At 43.3% G+C, this 23,586-nt stretch overlaps 1 protein-coding gene across 1 annotated transcript in view; it reads left to right on the top strand.

The window, feature by feature from the left end:
- The window catches only part of zbtb41 (zinc finger and BTB domain containing 41), a 53,507-nt gene that overhangs the window by 6,876 nt on the left and 23,045 nt on the right, over positions 1–23,586 (top strand). The window contains exons 2-5 of the mRNA XM_085982394.1: positions 9,708–11,031; positions 11,644–11,851; positions 16,887–16,956; positions 17,130–17,277. Coding sequence (XP_085838520.1) covers positions 9,882–11,031; positions 11,644–11,851; positions 16,887–16,956; positions 17,130–17,277 — 1,576 coding nt within the window. The 5' untranslated portion in view covers positions 9,708–9,881. The remainder of the gene's footprint in view (positions 1–9,707; positions 11,032–11,643; positions 11,852–16,886; positions 16,957–17,129; positions 17,278–23,586) is intronic.

The raw sequence follows: 23,586 nt of genomic DNA, 5'->3' as shown, positions 1-23,586 counted from the left end.
GCGGCTAGTTCTGGAGCGCAAGTCTTCAGCACGACAGCCGGGATGTTGTCGGGGCCCACAGCCTTTGCTGTAGCCAGTGCGCTCAGTCATTTCTTGATATACGTGGAGTGAATCGAATTGGCTGAAGGCTGGCTTCTGTGGTGGTGGGTACCTCAGGAGGAGGCCGATAGGGATCATCCACTCCGCACTTGTGCCTGAAGATGGTTGCAAATGCTTCAGCCTTGTTTTTTACACTCACTTGCTGGGCTCCACCATCATTGAGAAAGGGGATATTCATGGAGCCTCCTCCTCCTGTTAGTTGTTTAATGGTCCACCACCATTCACGACTGGATGTGGCAGGACTGTAGAGTTTTGATCTGATCTGTTGATTGTTGGATCGCTTAACTCTGTCTATAGCATGCTGCATCTACTCTAGCATGCATGTAGTCCTGTGTTGCAGCTTCCCCAGGTTGGCACCGCATCTTTAGGTACGCCTGGTGTTGCTCCTGGCATGCTCTTCTACACTCCTTATTGAACCAGGGTTGGTCCCCTGGCTTGATGGTAATGGTAGAGTGAGGGATATGCCGGGCCATACGATTACAGATTGTGGTGGAATACAATTCTGCTGCTGCTGATGGCCCACAGCGCCTCATGGATGCCCAGTTTTGAGCTGCGAGATCTGTTAATCTATCCCATTTAGCACGGTGGTAGTGCCACACAACACGATGGAGGGTTCATCAGTGTGAAGACACGTCTTTGTCTCCACAATGACTGTGCGGTGGTCACTGCTACCAGTGCTGTCATGGATGGATGCATCTGCGACAGGTAGATTGGTGAAGACGAGGTCAAGTAGGTTTTTCCCTCATATTGGTTCTCTCACCACCTGTCGCAGACCCAGACTGGCAGTTATGTCCTTCAGGATTCGGCCAGCTCGGTCAGTAGTGGTGCTACCGAGCCACTCTTGGTGATGGACATTGAAGTCCCCCACCCAGAGTACATTCTGTGCCCTTGCTACTCTCAGTGCTTCTTCCAAGTGATGTTCAACATGGAGGAGTACTGATTCATCAGCTGAGGGCGGGCGGTAGGTGCATTGCAGACAGTTCAAAGAAGGTTCACGAGGTTGATTCCTGAGATGAATAGGTTGACTTATGAAGAAAGGTTGAGCAGGTTGGTTCGATACTCATTGGAAGAATGAGAGGTGATCTTATTGAAACATATAAAATACTGAGGGACCTCGACAAGGTAGATGCAGAGATGATGTTTCCCCATCATGGGGGAATCTAGAACTAGGGGGCATAGTTTCAGAATAAGGGGTCACCCATTTAAAACTGAGATGAGGAGGAATTTCTTCTCTGAGGGTTGTAAATCTGTGGAACTCTCTGCCCCAGAGAGCTGTGGAGGCTGGGTCATTGAATATATTTAAGGTGGAGATAGACAGATTTTTGAACAATAAGGGAGTGATGGGTTATGGGGAGCGGGCAGGCAAATGGAGCTGAGCCCAAGATCAGATCAGCCATGATCTCATTAAATGGCGGAGCAGGCTCAAGGGGCCAAATGGCCTACACCTGCTCCTATTTCTTGTGTTCTTAATCAGCAGGAGGTTTCCTTGCCAATGCTTGACCTGAAGCCATGAGACTTGATGGGGTCCGTAGTCAATGTTGAGGACTCCCAGGGCCACTCCTTCCCGACTGTATACCACTGTGCCGCCACCCCTGGTGGGTCTGTCCTGCCAGTTGGACAGGACATACCCAGGGATGGTGATGGAGGAGCTTGGGACATTGGCTGAAAGGTGTGATTCTGTGAGTATGACTATGTCAGGCTGTTGCTTGACTAGTCTGTGGGATAGCTCTCCCAATTTTGGTACAAGTCTCCAGATGTTGGTGAGGAGGACTTTGCAGGGTCGACTGGGCTGGGTGTGCCATTGTCGTGCCTGTAGCCGGTGCCGTGGTCGATGCCGGGTGGTCCGTCCGGTTATATTCTCATTGTTTTTCCTGGCGGTTTTTTACAACTGAATGGCTTGCTAGACCATTTCAGAGGGCAGTTAAGAGTCATTGCTGTGGGTCTGAAGTCATATATAGGCCAGATCAGGTAAGGATGGCAGATTTCCTTCCCTAAAGGACATTAATGAGAGATTAAACGACAAAAGTGATGGTACTTCTCTAACCTTGGTTTGAATCCAGCCGAAACTAGGGATAAATGTCTTGACTCTGGTGACTGAAATGAGCGTGGGAGATCAAAATCCAATTTCTACTGCTTGTGATTTTGCAGTGCTAAACTTAGCAGCAATTGTAAGAGAGGTGACGAGGGTGGGTCAAAATGGAGCTCTGCTACTGTACCACATACTCATAATTAAAAGTTGCTTGATTCAAATTATTGGGTAGTTCATTTTTATTGCAAAAACTGATGCTTTGTTGCAGTTGAGACGAAGGTCTGTGTGTTGGGGGGCATGAGGCTGTATGTGCAATGCCTGACCTTGGAGTGCTTGATGCTGACAGTAAGTAGCAAAAAATTCTTCAATTCCTTGCATCCCTTTTGAGTACAAAAAAATTAAGCCTTGAACAATATTGGGCCAGAATTTGCGGTCGGGATGACGGCTAACTGGCAGCGTTCACTATCATTCCACCTTTGAAACTGACCGCAACTTTGGGATTTGGCGCATGCGGAAATCCTGAAGTTGCGGACTGTCATTGACCACTCCAAAACAGGATGCGCTGTGCCACCCCCGCTCCCCCCCCCCCCCCCCCGTGTAATCAGCCAAGCCACCTGACACAAACCTCGGCTCTCCCGCAGTAAGTGCTTTGTTAAATTCCCCACTAAAAGTTAGACCCAAAATGATTAGATGTAACTGGGGTTTTGACAACATTATTACTGCTAAACAAATGTGAAGGGCCTGAAAAACTCATTTTAATTTTGTGCTATGTGTAATTTGTCCATTTTAATGAAAATTAAATTCTTTAAACTTTTAAAAAAAAGTTTGTCCATCTCTATTTCAGGTTTGCCTTTTCCCAGTGTGAGAGCCCAATCTCACATATTTTTAAAAAGTTAGAATTTTAAGCGCTTACTCATTTCCATGTTCGCTGTCTGAGAATTCTGCCTTTTGATTGGCTGCTTACACAGCTTGTTGACGTCACAGCAGTTCGCACAAGGGGATTCCCACAACACTTCATTGAATTGAATGTCAGAAAATCTGAAGTTCTCAACACCGAGGCCGGGAAATCCTTGTGCGAAGTGTACTCGGGGGGCCATTGAGTGGCAGGTTCCTGAAAAAATTAACTAATTTCTCAAGCCTTAAGGCACGGCAGGCATTCTTCTTTTCTCTAGCAGCCCATCAGTCTGCTTGGAAGATATTTCAACTATTTGGAAAGGACAATGGTAACTTTTTTTTCCAGCACAAGCAATTGCCTGTTACCTACTGAATAAATGAGTCCGTTCTCAATTTTCCCATTAAATCCCAGGGTTCAAATGCAGCTTTCTATTAACATACGTGTCCTTGGAAGCAGGAGTTGGGATTTCAATAACTGGAGTAAAATAACAGCCAACCTGAACTTGTCACTTTTCTGCTCCCTAAACACTCCTTTCCTCTGGTGCCCCTTTCTTTTTTTCTGATGTATGATTTTCCCCTTTAAATGTCCTTTATGCCTCATATTCACGACAGCGGGCCTCTTGCCTGCTCAATTTGCCTGCATTAAATCGCCCTGTTACCTCTTACAATGAGATGTTCATTATTCAAAAACTGCCAATTATAATTTCATTTTGGGGATGCCGTTTGTTAAGGTGTGCTTTGATTAAGAATTTAGCATGCATTGTTCTGGCAGATTCCTGATTCTTAGCTTCTATGTTCTAGACTAGTTTATGTACTGGACTAGAATGATGCCAGTGTATCAGTATTTGTGTTTGTTGGTCATCAGGTACTGTATGTGATGAGGAAGATCTAAATGTAAGTTCAGACTGCTAGAAAGAAGCATTGTTACTATAAATTTAGTGGTGTTTCTTCTCAAAGATTTAGAATCTGGCATTCTAAACTATGCAACCTAACTGGAAGGGTGGGTAAGTAATTGCCTGTTTTGTTTGAACCCATTATTTAAATGAATTTATGAATGTCCTTTGCAACAAATATTAACCCGAGGCTGAATTTCTCTGCCCTATTGGAACAAGAGTGATGATGAATGTTGTCAAGGAGGGTCTCCATGAGTGGCTCAGCTGATTAAGACAGTACATAACTCGGCCAATTAGACCATATTCTTTCCAAGTTTGATCCTGTGCTGAATTTGCTGATCTCAGCCATAGTGGCATGGTTACTGCAATGGTGTCTTAAGAGGCACTGGAATTAGGAAAGGGAAAATTGAACAGGGTTTACACTCCTGGTTGCCATCAAATGACCCCTACTTGAAATGTATACATGTGGATGTTGGGTAAGGATAGGATCGGACTTGGCTGTGATGCTCAGTATGGTTGAATGGCTTGCTGTGTTCACTGTCTAGGTTTTTATGTGAAGAGTTGCCACTTGGGCAAGGTGCAGACTAGATTGGCATCTGGAGATCACAAACGTACTACATGCCCCAGACTATGAGGTCTGCTTGTAGACTCCATAATGAGAAGAATTGGAACGTTTTTATATTGCCCAACAAATTGGACTAATGCAGCCTTTAGTGAGATCTGTTCTTTTTATACTTCTTAGTTTGTTTCTCATTCTCTAATTCTGTTCTGGGGTAGTTTTGTGCTTGTTTCTTAATTTGTCTGAGTATAAACTGTACATTTTAGACACTGTTTTGTTCAGCACAGACAGATGCCTAGTGAACCAACTTCTATCACCACAATATGTTACTGACCCAGCTACAGACAGTACTATTTTATGGAGATTTCAAACTTACCATCCATGTTAGTTGATATTGTTAACAGTTCCCTCTGCTCAGGTACTGTCCCCCTCTCCTTCAAATCTGCCATCACCCCTCTCAAAAAGCAAATCCTTGACCCCTCTGTCCTTGCAAACTACCACCCCATCACCAACCTCCTTTTCCTGAACCTGCTGTCGCCACTCAAATCCGTACCCATCTTTCCCGGAACTCCACGATTGAATCCCTCCAATCAGGTTTCCACCCCTGCCACAATACTGAAACGGCTCTTATCAAAGTCACAAATGATATCCTATGTGACTGTGACAAAGGTAAACAATCCCTTCTCATCCTTCCTGACCTGTCTGCTAAGCCTTTGACACAGTTGACCACTCCATCCTCCTCCAATACTCTCCACCATTGTCCAACTGGGTGAGAGCGCACTCGCTTAGTTCCATTCTTCTTATCTATATAATTGTAGTCAGAGAATCACCTGCAATGGCTTCTCTTCCCGCTCCCACACCATTACCTCTGGTGACCTCCAAGGATCTCTCTTTGGCCCCCTCCTATTTCTCATCCACATGCTGCCCCTCTGTGACATCATCTGAAAACACAGCGTAAGTTCCCACATGTTGCTGACAACATCCAGCTCTACCCCTCCACTGTCTAAATTGTCAGACTGCTTGACCAACATCCAGTACTGGATGAGCAGAAATTTCCTCCAACTAAATATTGGGAAGACCAAAGCCATTGTCTTCGGTCCCCGCCACAAACTCCGTTCCCTAGCCACTGACTCTATCCCTCTCCCTGGCAACTGTCTGAGGCTGAACCTGACTGCTCGCAACCTTGGTGTCATATTTGACCCCGATATCTGTGCCATCATTAAGACTGCCTATTTCCATCTTGAGCATCGCTCGACTCCACACATGCCTCAGCTTATCTGCTGCTGAAACCCTCATCCATGCCTTTGTTACTGCTAGACTTGACTATTCCAATATACTCCTGGCTGGCCTCCAACATTCTATTCTCCATAAACTTGAGGTCATCCAAAACTCACCTGCCCATGTCCTAACTTGTACCCAGTTGCTCTACTTGCTGACCTACATTGGCTCCCGGTTAAGCAACGCCTCAATTTAAAAATTCTCGTCCTTATTTACAAATCCCTCCATGGCCTCACCCCTCACTAATTCAGTAATCTCCTCCAGCCCCACAATCCTCACAAATCTGCACTCCTCTAATTCTGCCCTCTTGAGCATGCCCAATTTTAATCGCTCCACTATTGGTGGCCGTGCCTTCAGCTGCCAAGGCTCTAATCTCTGTAATTCCTTCCCTAAACCCCTCTGCCTCTTCACCTCTCTTTCCTCCTTTAAGACGCTCCTTGAAACCTACCTCTTTGACCAAGCTTTTGGTCATCTGCCCTAATGTCTCTGTGACTTTGTTTTATAACGCTCCTGTGAAGCACCTTGGGATGCTTTGCTAAGGTAAAGGTGCTATCTAAAAACAAGTTGTTGGTTATTTTTACTGTTCAGCTTATTTTTAAGCACTTACCAATAAGACACATAGGGGTCGATTTTAACTCCGGTGGGGGAATTGTTGGGTTCCCCGAATTTGGTATTTCCCACACGAATCTAAATGGGTGTGTGAGATTGATGCAATTTTAACTCAATTGGCCAATTGATTTCCAACATGTGGGAACCCTTGGCAAATGAGTATTTCCAGTCAGAAAGTCGCATAATATGACGTCATTATTGCTGCTGCATTTAGGGTCTGCAATAAGCCTTGCTTCTTCTGCAAGCTGCCAACCTTTTGGCATTTGCTGATACACTGAGCTGGAAGCAGAATGGCAAGAGAAAGACCGAGGTCTGCACCCCGTTTTGACAACGTTGCCTTGCAGGCTTTAGTGGAGGGAGCAAGAGCTCACAAGGAGGTGCTCTTCCTTTCATCAGGGAGGAAGATGCCTCCCCAGCAGACACAGGCTGCATGGCTGCAAGTGGCAGAGGAGGTCAACTCCTTATCAGCTACCCGCAGAACCCGGATACAGTGCAGGAAGAGATTTCATGACCTTCAGCATACTGGAAAAGTGAGTATGAAGTTCCCATCACTCTCAATCTGATCTCCATTGCCTCTCCTCACCAGCACTCGGCTTTAGCAATCTCTTTCTCCACATCCCACTTGACACTGACATCCATGCACTCTTAGCCATTCCCTCTCTCTCTATGCTCACATTCACCTAACTATTCGACTATGCAGCCCTCACACTCCCTATCACTCTGATGTTATGAAAACAACTGACAACACACAGGAGGGCCCTTGGTCTTGCCACCTCACTCCATCTTTGTCTCCTAAGCATCTATGCTATGGATTCTCTACACTCACTCCTTCATTCTCACTCAAACTCCACTTGTCTCCCTCATTGCAGGAAAAGAGAGCCCACAATAAAAGAGAACGAGCGAGGACAGGAGGAGGGCCACCATCAGTAGCCCATCTCACCCCCTGGGAGGAGGCGGTCCTGGAGATCGTAGGACTGGAGGATGAGGCGCAAGTGGGGGACGGACAGACAGGTGCATCACAGCAAGCTGGTGACAGAATAGTTTTCCATCTCTCTCATTGACATTGCATGAGTCACTGATAATGATTCTGAAGCTGTAACAGATGGACCTATGATCATCTGCAATATGCAATGTGCATGTAACCTTGACCTCCCATCTCTAATTCTTTCCTTTACTCCCCCACAGGACCATCGAGAGCCCCCGTCCTCACTGTCCAGGAGGAAGAGCCTGAGCTTCCAGACTCCTCAGAGGAATCTGCAACCTCTGAGGGCGCAGCGTCAGCAGAATTCAGCGCACCCAGCACCAGCGCAGACACTCACACCTCGGTGGGACCTTCGGGACATAGAGTAGTGTTATCACCTGGTGTATCACAGCTCACAAGTGAGCATCAGCAGATTGTGGAGACAGGGACAGCAGTGGAGAGTCCTAGTTGGAGGGCGCAGGACTCTGCCAGCTCGGCTCAGCTGCATGTCGACCCTCTGCCTCTGGGTCCATCTATAAGATCAATGGGGCTGGAACTCCAGGAACAGATGCAGGAGTCTCTGGCAGGTTTTGTCTCCAGAGTCGATGTGAGTGTGGAGCGAATGGAGGAGTTCATAGCGAACATGAGCAGAGCCTTTGTGGAGTCATTGGCGCATGAACGCATCACCATGGAAAGGATGGCAACCTCCATGGAGGAGATAAGTCGCCAGGGTATGGAAAACATGGTGAGTGTTCATAAATGACATCTCTTGAGGAGCGATGGGCATCTATTGAACAGAGAAACCAGACCTTCATGGAAGTCCTTCTGAGTAGGACTGCCAGTGCAGATACAGGTCCCCATGGCCCCCTGATGTGCAGCAAGGTGCTCTCAAGCCACTTCCAAGCGCTGGCCCCTACTGGCCTGTGCAGCTTTAGGTGGGTGAGCAGCAGCCTGGCGCTCCTGTTGCTGCTGCTGTTGTTCTTGGTTCTGCTGGTGCCGCGGCTGGTGTTCGAGCTCATCTAATGCCCAGAAGGGAAGGAAATAAATGGCTCCCATGCTTCTGGTATATGCCTCCGTTGAGGAAGCGCTGAGTGAAGGTGGCGAGCGGGGTTTCCCAGGAGGTCACACTGGAGATGTGTGTGAGGCTCCAACCTTCCACAGGTGTGGTTAAGCCTGGTAAAAGTTGCCCCAGGCCTGAAACAACAAAGTCCTGCCACCTGCAAATGATGACTGATCAAATCTCCTCTTTAATGGTTGACCTGCAGCTGATAGTCAGCAAGCCAATAGTGCTCACGCCAAGTTTCATAGGCGTGATCCCCACCAGGCGTGTTTTACGTGGGAAAAGGGTTAAACAGGCAAGGGCCTGTTAAAATGGGATTATAAAGGCCAATTGGTGCTGTTTAAAGGCCCTAAAGACCAGTCCCGCCTGGACTGATTCAGGACCATCAGACATGCCTGTGTTAAAATGGCTAGGTGTCGGGAACCAGGCGGGGGGGGGGGGGGGGGCGGTCCCGACCTCCAGGTTTTGCGATTTTAACCCCCCACACGCCTCAAAGCCCGCCTGACGGCCGAGTTAAAATTGAGCCCATAGTAAAAAGCTAGAAGTTTCCTGAATTTTACATTTCAACCAGATTTTATATGGAGTACTAATTCTTAGCACAGGTTAAATGAGATTATAATAGCCATTGTAAGTTGTCATTGTAATAATTTGATAAAATGACTATACAATTCTTTGAAATATTGTGGTATTTAATGAGCGTAGTTTTCATTTAAAATCTGACCAGAGCTAGCATTAACGTACGTCATCTGGATATATTTGTAGTCAATAAGAATTTGCATTTCCAGCAGGCCAAAGTGAAAAATGTTTTGTACTAAAAATAAATGATATTGTTTAAAGAGAACTTAGTCGTTTAATTAACTCGTGACATTGGATATTTTGGATATTAATTATGAATAAAGTAACTTTTTTTCTTTCAGTTCCAGTTCTGCTCACATTATAAACTCACTGCTCTCTAAGAATCTTGTAAAATTCTTGTGTAAAACTACATATTGAGCTTTAAACAAATAGATCAGCTTCCTTTTAGAAGGTAGATGTGGGTGTATTGTATTAAAGTGGGAGGAATAACTGGTGGGGGGTTGGGGAAAGCTACCTTTACTTGTTTCACTGTATAAGGATATAAATGAGTGAGGATATTAATTATTACCCGTGCATCTTGCACAATAACTCTGGAAATATTGCACCAGTTGCCAACTTAGCAAAAGCACAATTTTTTTAATTCAATTAACAGTACTCATTGCGACATTTACCATTTCTTTGTGACAAATAAAGCTAAAGCATGTTGAAATTTTATTATTGTAATATAATCTGTTTGGATGATCTTGCAGGCCTGATGAATATTGTAACCGTATTAAGAAGATTGTGCAGTATGAGATCATCTGGTATCAATGAAAATTACAAGGAAACTTTATATTGAAAGAATATATTTTTGTTCTACAATGATGTTCCACTGTCTATCAGCAGACTGAAAAAAAAGTTAGTATACAGCCACTTCAATTTTCATGAACACCATGTCTCAGAATATTGACAGTTCTTATAAAACTGGTTCATGTTTAACCGGAACACCCTACAAAGACGTTTTCTTAGATTTACAGACCGCAAAATTTGAAAATCTATACAATGGTCCCAGATCAATACAAGGCCTTTCAAACGTTGCAGACAATCTAGATGTTCCTTTAGGACCATCGCAACCAATTGTACATCTGAGATCACTGCTGCATAACAAAAATCTGTTGAAATATATGAATGATGATCGACTCAAGCAGTCACCTTTCTGTGACTTGGTTATCATGGTGGAAGGAAAGCATTTTTGTGCCCATAAGGTGGTTGTTGCTGTGGGTAGCAGTTATTTCCATGCTTGCTTAAGCAAAAACCCAAACATGGATAGTATCCAGTTGGATCACGTAAGTTACTATGTTTTCCATCACTTGTTGGAGTTTCTATACACCTCTGAATTCTTCATACAGGAAAATGAAATTGCTTCAGTTTTGGAAGCGGCACAGTTTCTAGACATTATAGATGCAGTTAAATTGTTGACTGGTAATGAAAATGTGTCTAGGTCAACCCAAACAGAATTATTAACTGAAAATGACCAGTGTTTGGAAGAAAAGGATTCTCTTGAACCCACTGCCAAATTACAACATAGCAATGTATGTACCTTTTGCAATAAAAGGTTCTGTTACAAAAAATCCTTAGAAAACCATATAGCTAAAGCTCACAGTGCCAGCTCTGAGGTGCAAGAAGAAAGTGCAGATGTCACAAAGATGGAACTTTCTAAAAGGCGGTGGTCAACTCGAACTCGCAAGTGTCCGGCGAAATTTGAGAATAAAAGTAATGATGAAAACACAGATGTCTCTGAAGATGAATATTCCAGTAAAAATGGTAGTGACATGGAGAAGCTTGATGATTGTGACGATATAGAAAGTGAAGATGAAATGGAAGGAGTTGAAGTAAAGTTTGAGGAAGAAATGGAAAGGGAGGAAGAAATTGAAAGGGAGGATGAGAATGATGAAGAAACTGATGAGGATGAGGCTCTGGATGCAGATGAAATTGAGCAAAATATTCCAAAGGAACTAGCTCCAGTCATTTTACAGACTGGGAGCAAGAAAACACTCCAGTGCCCTAAATGTGATAAAAGTTTTGATCGAATAGGTTGGTAAGATAAACCATGCTTCTTTTTTTTGGGTAGTTGTGTTGCCTTTTTGTTCCCATTTAGTAGGACGTGACTCCCTTGTAGAAAGCAAATCAAAGATTAAAATTATTTAAAATTAATCTAAAACTGATCTCAATTTTATTTACCATATGTAAATATTTGTACTCGTGACTTAAAAATAACATTTGACAAGTATTTGTTAGAAGGTAATTCCATTCTACAATATTGAATTGTGTAATAATAACTAGATTACAAATTTGTGTTTTTTTGCTTCATGCTCCATTCCCCAGCTGAGATACTGGGCAAGCAAGCATAAGCCTCTGCAAATACTGCTTCTGGTCTGTTGACTAATTCTTCCCCACCCTCAAACTCTTGCTTTCTTCCTTTTTTGTGTGAAGAAGTACCTAAATCTCCCTGTAATGGCATACCTGAGATTGAGCACGAGCTACAGTGGGGCTATTGTGAGAAAAAAAACTATGTGCTGCCCCTCTGTGGTGCATTATGTTGGATGCATTTGTACACTATGCTACCGTAATCCAGTAGTTTACTGCAAACTTTCCGTACCTTAATCTTGTATCTTGACTTTCCTAATTGCATATTGGATTTTATAGGGAAATATGAATGCCACACTCGTGTGCATACAGGGGAAAAACCTTTTGAGTGTGATATTTGTAATCAGCGTTACTCCACCAAATCCAACTTAACTGCTCACAGAAAGAAGCATAATGCTGAAGCTGCTATTCAAAGAAAGGAACAAAAATGCCCATTCTGTAACAAGCTACATGCAAGCAAAAAAACATTAGCAAAACATGTGAGGAGGTAAGTCTTAACTGTTGATCATATCCTGTTGTAGTATTTGTATAGAACATAAGAAGTAGGAGCAGGAGTAGGCCATACGGCCCCTTGGGCCTGCTCCGCCATTCAATAGGATCATGGCTGATCCGAACCTAGACTCACGTCCACTTCCCTGCCTGCTCCCCGTAACCCCTAATTCCCTTATCAGCTAGGAAACTGTCTATCTCCGTTTTAAGTTTATTTAATGTCGCAGCTTCCACAGCTCTCTGAGGTAGCAAATTCCATAGATTTACTACCCTCTGAGTGAAGAAGTTTCTCCTCCTCTCAGTTTTGAAATGGCAGCCCCTTATTCTAAGATTATGCCCCCTAGTTCTAGTCTCACCCATCAGTGGAAACATCCTCACCGCATCCACCCGATCAAGCCCCCTCACAATCTTATATGTTTCGATAAGATCGCCTCTCATTCTTCTGAATTCCAATGAGTAGAGGCCCAACCTACTCAACCTTTCCTCATAAGTCAACCCCCTCATCTCCGGAATCAACCGAGTGAACCTTCTCTGAACTGCCTCGAGAGCAAGTATATCTTTTCTTAAATATGGAAACCAAAACTGTACGCAGTAGTCCAGGTGTGGCCTCGCCAGTACCCTGTATAACTGAAGCAAGACTTCCCTGCTTTTATACTCCATCCCCCTTGCAATAAAAGCCAAGATTCCATTGGCCTTCCTGATCACCTGCTGTACCTGCATACTAACCTGTGTTTCATGCAGCAGGACCCCCAGATCCCTTTGTACTGTAGCACTTTGCAGTTTCTCTCCATTTAGATAATAACTTGCTCTTTGATTTTTTTCTGCCAAAGTGCATAACCTCACACTTTCCAACATTATATTCCATCTGCCAAATTTCTGCCCACTCACTTAGCCTGTCTATGTCCTTTTGCAGGTTTTTTTATGTCCTCCTCACTCACTGCTTTCCCTCCCATCTTTGTATCGTCGGCAAACTTGGATATGTTGCACTTGGTCCCTTCCACCAAATATATATATTGTAAAGAGTTGGGGTCCCAGCACTGACCCCTACGGAACACCACTAGTTACTGATTGCCAACCCGAGAATGAACCATTTAACCCAACTCTCTGTTTTCTGTTAGATAGCCAATCTTCCACCCATGCCAGTATATTACCCCCAATCCTGTGATTTTTTATCTTGTGCAATAATCTTTTGTGTGGCACCTTGTCAAATGCCTTTTGGAAGTCCAAATACACCACATCCACTGGTTCCCCTTTATCTACCCTGTTTGTTACGTCCTCAAAGAATTCAAGCAAATTTGTCAAACATGACTTCCCCTTCATAAAACCATGCTGACTCTGTCCGATTAAATTATGCTTATCCAAATGTCCTGTTACTGCTTCCTTAATAATGGACTCCAACATTTTACCAACCACAGATGTTAGGCTAACTGGTCTATAGTTTCCAGCCTTTTGTCTACCTCCCTTTTTTAAATAAGGGCGTTACATTAGCAGTTTTCCAATCTGCTGGGACCTTTCCTGAATCCAGGGAGTTTTGGAAAATTACTACCAATGCATCCACAATCCCTACCGCTACTTCTCTCAAGACCCTAGGATGTAAGCCATCAGGTCTGGGGGATTTATCCGCCTTAAGTCCCATTATTTTACCGAGTACCACCTCCTTAGTGATTTTAATCGTGTTTGGCTCCTCCCCCCCCCCCCCCCATAGCCCCCTGTTTGTCCAGTGTTGGAATATTTTTAGTGTCCTCTACTGTAAATACTGATACAAAATATTTGTTCAGCATTTTTGCCATCTCCATGTTCCCCACCACTAATTTCCCGGTCTCGTCCTCTAAGGGACCAACATTCACTTTAGCCACCCTTTTTCTTTTTATATAACTGTAGAAACTCTTGCTATCTGTTTTTATATTTTTTGCTAGTTTACTTTCATAATCTATCTTTTCTTTCTTAATTAACCTTTTAGTTATTCTTTGCTGGCTTTTAAATGCTTCCTAATCTTCTATCCTCCCACTAGATTTGGCTACTTTATATGCCCTTGTTTTCAGTCGGATACTATCCTTTATTACTTTACTAAGCCACGGATGGCTGTCTTCTTTTACGCCCCTTTTTCCTCAGTGGAATATATTTTTCTTGAAAGTTGTGAAATATCTCCTTGAATGTACACCACTGCTCATGTACCGTCTTATACCTTAATCTATTTTCCCAGTCCAGTTTAGTCAACTCTGCTCTCATACCTTCATAGTCTCCTTTATTTAAGCTTAGTACGCTGGTTTGAGATCCAACTCTCTCACCCTCCAACTGAATTTGGAATTCAACCATGTTATGGTCACTCATTCCAAGGGGATCCTTTACTAGGACATTTTTTTATTAATCCTGTCTCATTACACAGGACCAGATCTAAGATTGCCTGCCCCCTGGTTGGTTCAGTAACATACTGCTCAAGGAACCTGTCCCTAATGCACTCTATGAACTCTTCCTCAAGGCTGCCCTGGCCAATTTGATTTGTCCAGTCAATATGAAAGTTAAAATCCCCCATGATTATAGCTGTTCCCTTATTACAAGCCCCAACTATTTCCTGATTTATACTCCGACCAATAGAGTTGCAACTGTTAGGAGGCCTATAGACTACGCCCACTAGTGACTTTTTCCCCTTATTATTCCTTATCTCCACCCAAACTGTGTCACTATCCTGATCCTTTGACCCAATATCATTTCTGACTATTGCAGTGATTCCATCCTTTATTAACATAGCCACCTCACCTCCCTTTCCTTCCTGTCTGTCCTTCCTAATTGTCAAATACCCCTGGATGTTTAGTTCCCAGTCATGGTCACCTGGCAGCCATGTTTCTGTAATGGCCACCAGATCATACCCACGTGTAGTTATTTGTACCGTCAACTCGTCTATTTTGTTACGAATGCTGCGTGCATTCTGATAAAGAACTTTCAAATATGTTTTGTGACAATTTATTCCTGCTTTTACCCCCTTTACTACTTTACCTTTATCTTTATACATTCTGTCCCTTCCTGACACGGTCTGGTTTTTAATTCCCCCACTGCTACCTTGCTCTATTGCCTTCTCAGCTGACATTTTTATTTTTCGCTCTCTTGAAACCTCCCCCCCCCCCCCCCCCACTAATTAGTTTAAAGCCCTCACTACAGCCCTAGTTATTCGATTCGCCAGGATTCTAGTCCCAGCACTGGCCAAGTGAAGTCCATCCCAACGGAACAGCTCTCTCCTGTCCCAGTACTGGTGCCTGTGTCCCAAGAAGCAAAAACCATTTCTCCCACACCAGCCTTTGAGCCACGCATTTAACTCTCTGATTTTATTTACCCTAGCCAAATTTGCTCGTGGCTCAAGTAATAATCCAGAGATTATTACCCTTGTGGTTCTGATTTTTAATTTGGCCCCTAGCTGCTCATACTCCCTCAGCAGAACCTCTTTCCTTGTCCTATCTATGTCGTTGGTACCAACATGGACCACGACAACTGGATCCTCCCCCTCCCACTCCAAGTTTTTCTCCAGCCCAGAGGAGATGTCCTTAACCCTGGCACCGGGCAGGCAACACAGCCTTCGGGACTCTCGCTCTCGGCTGCAAAGAACCCTATCTATCCCCCTAATGATACTATCCCCTACCACTACAACATTTCTTTTTACTCCCCCCACTTGAATGGCCCCTCGTTCCACGGTGCTGTGGCCAGGTTGCTGTTTTCTGCATCCTTGTGGTAGTCAAATTGTACGTGGATTAATAAAGATGAACCAGTATTCACTATCTTTTGAATTTTTTTGGGCTGTTAACAAATTTTAGAAATATAGTTACTAGATAGCCATATCTGTCAGTTTGAACAAAAAAAAGTTAAGTAAACTGCAACATTAAAAAAAAAGAAATACATAAATGTTACTAGAAAATTGCTCTCTTATTTTGGAACAGTTTTGACTGCCATAGGGCTGTCGCTGTTGAGGTAATCTCTTAAACCAACAGAAAGTTATTTGTATAATTTACTTGTAATAAGAGAGCAGGCAAGGTACTTTCAATTAAGTCATTGGGATCCTGTTTCGTTGTATATAACAGAGCCCCTATTTGATTTGTGACTATGTTGAGTTAGCTGATCTCAGCCAGGATGTGGGCAACTTAAGTTGGCTCTAATTCCCAAGAAAAACAAAAATTAAACACTGGCTGCATGTTCCTGATCAGTATTCAGTAACTCTGTGTGGATGTCTGGTGAAGACCGAATCAATCCCTTCTGAGGCAATAGTAATGCTGTGATTGAAAGCATTGTAAAGCCCCCAGTATGCGCATTTGGGCCATTCATTTTGAAGGTTTAATTCAGATACAGAATAGATCTCGATATGCTTTTTTGCTTTTTGTTTCAGTTGTAGTCACATCGATGCCCATTTGAAGCTAAGTTGTAGGCAGCAATATATGTCATTTTGTTTTGTTTTGGCAAAAAATATGCAATACTTTATCTTCCTTCATTATTTGCCTCACCATCTATGCTTTTGTGAAAGGCTTTAAATTAATCCAAACTTCAGTATGCCTTTAAAAGTAACGACAATTTGCATGCTGCTTCTCTCTCTGCATGAATCAATATTAGCTTGTTAATGTTCATAAGCAAAACAACTCGCAAAATTTGGGAGACCAGAAAAGCATAAAAAGGTATTTCAGTCAACAATTGTCACATATATAAAGAGCTTTCATATATAATACAACCAAAGCTCTTATTTTATGGCAATATTGAATAGAGGGTGTGCACGTTGTAGTTTTACCACTCCTACGATGGCTGTGCCATGATGTGGGACAAAGTGACAAAACAATTACAGAAGTGATAAAGTACTTTTTCATTATTCCTTAAATAAAGCATAGACTATATAATAAATGTTCAACAGTAAGATCAAACAGGATTTGCAATTCAGCAGAACACATTCCCTGTGAAGGATTTGCCAAAAATTGTTTGTCTTTTCAAGTGTGCTTTCATCCTTATTTTTATTTGTAATGGCAACAATACACTAATTTATCTGATTTGGGGAATTTTTCCAGATTCCACCCAGATAACGTACAAGAGTTTTTTGCTGCCAGAAAGAAGAAGAGTGAAGCCTGGAGGTGTGATGTAAGTTCTTTTCTGTTTCTTTCTCCACCCCCCCCCCCCCCCCAAATAAAAGAATAACATACATAAGCAGTAGCTGAGTTAAACTGCTCTCACCCCTCTGTATTAGCAGCTTGCAGTATTTGAAGTATTGGAACTTTTTGTGATGATTCTCGATTGCTTTTTTTTGGCCATAGGTATGTAACAAAACTTTTACACGGAGACCTCATCTTGAGGAGCACATGATTCTTCACACACAGGATAAACCATTCAAATGTAGCTACTGTGAGGAACATTTTAAATCAAGATTTGCGAGACTTAAACATCAGGAAAAGTTTCATCTGGGTATGGATAAGTCCACAAATTAAAATGTTAAAATAAAAAAAGTCCAAGACTTAATATCATTTCATTCAGAACTAGTTTTGATTGTGTTAGTGTTTACCGTCTAGTTTTGTAGTTCCGTCTGAATGTAGTTCTTATTTGATAATTGTTACAATCTCAGGTTTTATAGAACTTTTTTGCTCTGAATTCACCATGTCATAGAGTCATAACAACACAGAAGGAGGCCATTTGGCCCATCGAGTCCATGCCGGCTCTCTAGACCAATCCAGTCAGTCCCATTCCCCCATTCTATCCCCGTAGCCCTGCAAGTTTATTTCCCTCAAGTGCCTATCCAGTCTCCCCTTGAAAACATTGAGTGTCACCGCTTCCACCACTTCCGTCGGCAGCGAGTTCCAGGTCCTCACCACTCGCTGCGTAAAAAAGTTTTTCCTCACATCCCCCTGTATCTCTTGCCCAAAACCTTAAATCTGTGTCCCCTAGTCCTTGTACCATCAACTAGTGGGAACAGCCTTTCCCTGTCTAGCCTATCCAAATCCGTCATAATCTTGTACACCTCTATCAAATCATCCTTCAACCTCCTTTGCTCTAATGAAAACAAATCCAGCTTCTCCGACTTGTCCTTGTAGCTAAGATCCCCCATCCTTGGAACCATTCTGGTAAATCTCCTCTGCACCCTCTCAAGGGCCTTCACATCCTTCCTAAAGTGTGGTGACCAGAACTGGACGCAATACTCTAGTTGTGTATGCGTGCATCTTGTCTCTTACAATTCAGAAGTTTATTTTAATTGATCTACACTTCAGTGTTATTGGACTTGTGGGTCAACAATTGCCCCATGTGCATTAATCTATTTACTAGATTAAATGTAGTCTTGTGCTGCACTATACACTCACTTTGGATTGTCACTTATCAAACTCAGACAGAAGGTTTAGCATAACTAATATACTTATTGTTAAATAGAAATATGAACCACAATATGAAACATACGTATGAGAAAACTCTTGGTTATCCCTCAAGAAATGAAAGTTGTCTGGTTTTTGGGAAAGAAAGAAAGACTTGCATTTATACAGTGCCTTTCACAACCACTGGACGTCTCAAAGCGCTTTACAGCCAATGAAGTACTTTTGGAGTGTAGTCACTGTTGTAATATGGGAAACACGGCAGCCAATTTGTGCACAGCAAACTCCCACAAACAGCAATGTGATAATGACCAGATAATCTGTTTTTTGTTATGTTGGTTGAGGGATAAATATTGGTCAGGACACTGGGGATAACTCCCCTGAAGTAGAGTATAGAGTGAATCCTAGCAGACACAAATGTAGTTTCCTGCCAGCTGTATTGTGTGAATATAACTGTGTTACCTTGGTTCAGTTGGTAGCACTTTTGCTTATGAATCAGACGATTATGGGTTCAAGTTCCACAATGGATTTGAGCACATAACCTAAGCTTAATTTCAGTGCAATACTGAGAGAGTGCTGCATTATTGAAGGTGCCTCTTTCAGATGTGATGTTCAACCAAGGCCCTATTTGTCTGCTTAGGTGGACTTAAAAGATCCCATGACACTTTTTGAAAAAGAGCGATGAGTTCCCCCCAGTGTCCTCTGCGGACCTCCCCCAACACAACCAAAAACAGATTATATGGTCATTCATTAATTTTGCTATTTGCAGGACCTTACTGACAGCACATAGGAACAGGAATAGGCCATTGCGCCCCTCAAGCCCGTTCCGCCATTCAATGAGATCTTGGCTGATCTGCGGCCTAACTCCATATACCCGCCTTTAGCCCATATCCCTAATACCTTTGGCTAACAAAAAGCTATCAATCTCCAATTTAAAATTAACAATTGATCTAGCATCAATTACCGTTTGCGGAAGAGAATTTCAAAGTTCTACCACCCTTTGTGTGTAGAAGTGTTTCCTAATTTCACTCCTGAAAGGTCTGGCTCTAATTTTTAGACTATGCTCCCTAGTCCTAGAATCCCCAACCAGCGGAAATAGTTTCTATCTACCCTATCTTGAAAACTTCGATCAGATCACTCCTTAACCTTCTAAATTCTAGGGAATACAACCCTAATTTGTGTAATTTCTCCTCGTAACTTAACCCTTGAAGTCCGGGTATCATTCTGGTAAACCTACGCTGCACTCCCTCCAAGGGCAATGTATCCTTCCTAAGGTGTGGTGCCAAGAACTGCTCACTGTACTCCAGGTGTGGTCTAACCAGGGTTTTATATAGCTGCAGCATAACTTCTACCCCCTTGTATTCTAGTCCTCTAGATATGAAGGCCAGCATTCCATTAGCCTTTTAAATTATTTCCTGTACCTGTTCATGGCATTTTAATGATCTATGTACCTGGACCCCCAAGTCTCTTTGGACCTCCACTGTTTTTACATAGGATATATGGCACGGAAACAGGCCATTCGGCCCAACCAGCCCATGCCGGTGTTTATGCTCCACTCGAGCCTCGTCGAGTCTTTCCTCATCTAAATCTAGTTTTTAACTTTTCACCAGTTAGAAAGTACCCTGTTCTATCCTTTTTAGGTCCAAAGTGGATGACTTCACATTTGCCTACATTGAAATCCATTTGCCACAATTTTGCTCATTCAGTTAATCTGTTGATATTCCTTTGTAATTTTATGCTTTCATCTACACTGCATAGAATGCCCAGAGGAAGGCAGCAGCAGCCAACTTCCCGGCACCAGGGGTGCTTCTGCTGCTCAGGAAGGGAGGAAAAAGAGTGGGAGAGCAATAGTGGTAGGGGATTCTATCGTAAGGGGAACAGATAGGCGTTTCTGTGGCCATAGACGTGACTCCAGGATGGTTTGTTGCCTCCCTGGTGCCAGGGTCAAGGATGTCACTGAATGGCTGCAGGGCATTCTGAAGGGGGAGGGTGAACAGTCAGAGGTCGTGGTTCACATTGGGACCAATGACATGGGTAGGAAGAGGGATGAGGTCCTGCAGCAAGAATTTAGGGAGCTAGGTAGCAGATTAAAGAGCAGGACCTCAAAGGTTGTAATCTCTGGATTACTCCCGGTGCCACGTGCTAGTGAGTATATAGGAATAGGAGGATAGAGCAGATGAATGCGTGGCTAAAGAGTTGGTGCAGGAGGGAGGGCTTTAGTTTCCTGGATCACTGGGCCTACTTCTGGGGAAGGTGGGACTTGTACAAGTCGGACGGGTTGCACCTGAACCAGAGCGGGACAAATATCCTTGCGGGGAGGTTTGCTAGCACTGTTCGGGGGGGTTTAAACTAAAATGGCAGGGGGTTGGGAACCTGAGCAGGGAGACAGAGGAAAGGGAAACAGGGATAAAAGCAAAAGATAGGAAGGGGAAAAACAAAAGTGGCAGTCAGAGAAATCAACGGTTTAAATCAAACGTGGCCACAGTAAATAATAATTCTAATAGGTCTAAGAGCGTTAAAAAAAACAAGCATGAAGGCTTTGTGTCTTAATGCGAGGAGCATTTGTAATAAGGTGGACGAATTGGCTGCGCAAATAGAGGTAAACAAATATGATTTGGTTGGGATTACGGAAACGTGGCTCAACTCAACATCCAGGGGTATTCGATATTCAGGAAAGATAGGCAAAAAGGAAAGGGAGGTGGGGTAGCATTACTGGTTATAGAAGGGATTAATACAATTGTAATGAAGGATATTAGCTCTGATGATGTGGAATCTGTATGGGTAGAATTGAGAAATACTAAGGGGAAAAAAACATTAGTGGGAGTGGTATATAGACCTCCCAACAGTAAGGCAGAGGTTGGGGATGGCATTAAAAGGGAAATTAAAGAAGTGTGCAATAAGGGCACAGCAGTCATCATGGGTGACTTTAATCTACATATAGATTGGGCCAACCAAATTAGTAACAACACTGTGGAGGAGGAATTCCTGGAGTGTGTACAGGATGGTTTCCTGGACCAATATGTCGAGGAACCAACCAGAGATCAGGCCATCTTAGACTGGGTATTATGTAACGAGAAAGGATTAATTAGCAATCTTGTTGTACAAGGCCCCTTGGGTCTGAGCGATCATAATATGATCGAATTCTTCATTAAGATGGAGAATGAAGTAGTTGACTCAGAGACTAGGGTCCTCAATTTAAATAAAGGAAACTACAATGGTCTGAGGAGCGAGTTGGGTAGGATTGATTGGGGAATGGCACTCAAAGGGTTGACGGTGGATAGGCAATGGCAAACATTCAAAGACCGAATGGATGAGCTACAGAATTTGTTCATCCCAGTTTGGCATAAAAATAAAACAAAAAAGGTGACTCAACCGTGGCTAACAAGGGAAATTAGGGATAGCATAAGATCCAAGGAGACGACATATAAATTGGCCAGAAAAAGCAATAATCCTGAGGATTGGGAGCAGTTTAGGATTCGACAAAGGGATTAATTAAGAAAGGGAAAATAGAATATGAGAGTAAGCTAACAGGGAATATAAAAACTGACTGTAAAAGCTTTTATAGATATGTGAAGAGAAAAAGATTGGTGAAGTCAAGCGTAGGTCCCTTACAGTCAGAATCAGGGGAATTTATAATGGGAAACAAAGAAATGGCAGACCAACTAAATTCATACTTTGGTTCTGTCTTCAAAAAGGAGGACACAAATAACCTCCCAGAGATGCCGGGGAACATAGGGCCTGATGAAAGGGTGGAACTGAAAGAAATCAGTATTTGTAGGGAAATGGTGTTCAGAAAATTGATGGGACTGAAGGCCGATAAATCCCCAGGGCCTGATAATCTACATCCCAGGATACTTAAGGAAGTGGCCCTAGAAATAGTAGATGCATTGCTGGTCATCTTCCAGAACTCGATAGACTCTGGAACAGTACCCATGGATTGGAGGGTAGCTAATGTTACCCCACTATTCAAAAAAGGCGGTAGAGAAAAAGTGGGGAATTATAGACCGGTAAGCCTGACATCGGTAGTGGGGAAAATGCTAGAATCTATTATAAAAGATTTAATAGCAGAGCACTTGGTAAGCAGTGACAGGATTGGACAAAGTCAACATGGATTTACAAAAGGTAAATCATGCTTGACTAATCTACTGGAATTTTTAGAGGATGTAACTGGTAAAATAGATAAGGGAGAACCAGTGGATGTGGTGTATTTGGACTTTCAGAAGGCTTTCGATAAGGCCCCACATAAGAGATTAGCGTGCAAAATTAAGGCACATGGGATTGGGGGCAAGGTATTGACTTGGATAGAGAACTGGTTGACGGACAGAAAGCAAAGAGTTGGAATAAACGGGTCGTTTTCCGAGTGGCAGGCAGTGACTAGTGGGGTACCGCAAGGATCGGTCCTAGGACCCCAGCTGTTCACAATATATATTAATGATCTGGACGAGGGAATTGGATGTAATATCTCCAAATTTGCAGACGACACAAAGCTGGGTGGGAGGGTAAGCTGTGAGGAGGATGTCGTGAAACTTCAGTACGATTTGGACAGATTGGGTGATTGGGCAGAAACATGGCAAATGCACTATAATGTGGGTAAATGTGAGGTTATCCACTTTGGTGGCAAAAACAGGAAGGCAGATTATTATTTGAATGGCAATAGATTGGGAGAAGGGGAAGTGCAAAGAGACCTGGGTGTTCTTGTGCACCAGTCGCTGAAGGTAAGCATGCAGGTGCAGCAGGCGGTTAAGAAGGCAAATGGTATGTTGGCCTTCGTAGCAAGAGGGTTTGAGTACAGGAACAAGGATGTCTTGCTACAGTTGTACAGGGCCTTGGTGAGACCGCACCTTGAGTATTGTGTGCAGTTTTGGTCGCCTTACCTGAGGAAGGACGTTCTTGCCATGGAAGGAGTGCAGCGAAGATTCACCAGGCTGATACCTGGGATGGCAGGAATGACGTATGAGGAGAGATTGTGTCGATTGGGATTATACTCACTGAAGTTTAGAAGATTGAGAGGGGATCTCATCGAAACCTATAAAATTCTGTCAGGCCTGGACAGACTAGATGCAGAAAGGATGTTTTTGATGGCCAGTGAGTCCAGAACCAGGGGTCATAGTCTAAGGATAAGGGGTAAGCCATTTAGGACTGAAATGAGGAGGAATTTCTTCACCCAGAGAGTGGTGAACCTGCGGAATTCTCTGCCACAGAGGGCGGTGGAGGCCAGTTCATTAAGTTTATTCAAAAAGGAGTTGGATATATTTCTTAAGGCTAAAGGGATCAAGGGATATGGGGAGAAGGCAGGGACAGGGTACTGAATTTGGATGATCAGCCATGATCTCATTGAATGGCGGAGCAGGCTCGAGGGGCCGAATGGCCTACTCCTGCTCCTATCTTCTATGTTTCTATATCTTTGTGTCATCGG

This window comes from Somniosus microcephalus, chromosome 3 (genome assembly GCF_052327205.1).
Source record: "Somniosus microcephalus isolate GS21.2 chromosome 3, FLI_Smic_1.0, whole genome shotgun sequence".
NCBI lineage: Eukaryota > Metazoa > Chordata > Chondrichthyes > Squaliformes > Somniosidae > Somniosus > Somniosus microcephalus.
This window is presented reverse-complemented; position numbering and strand designations above follow the sequence as displayed.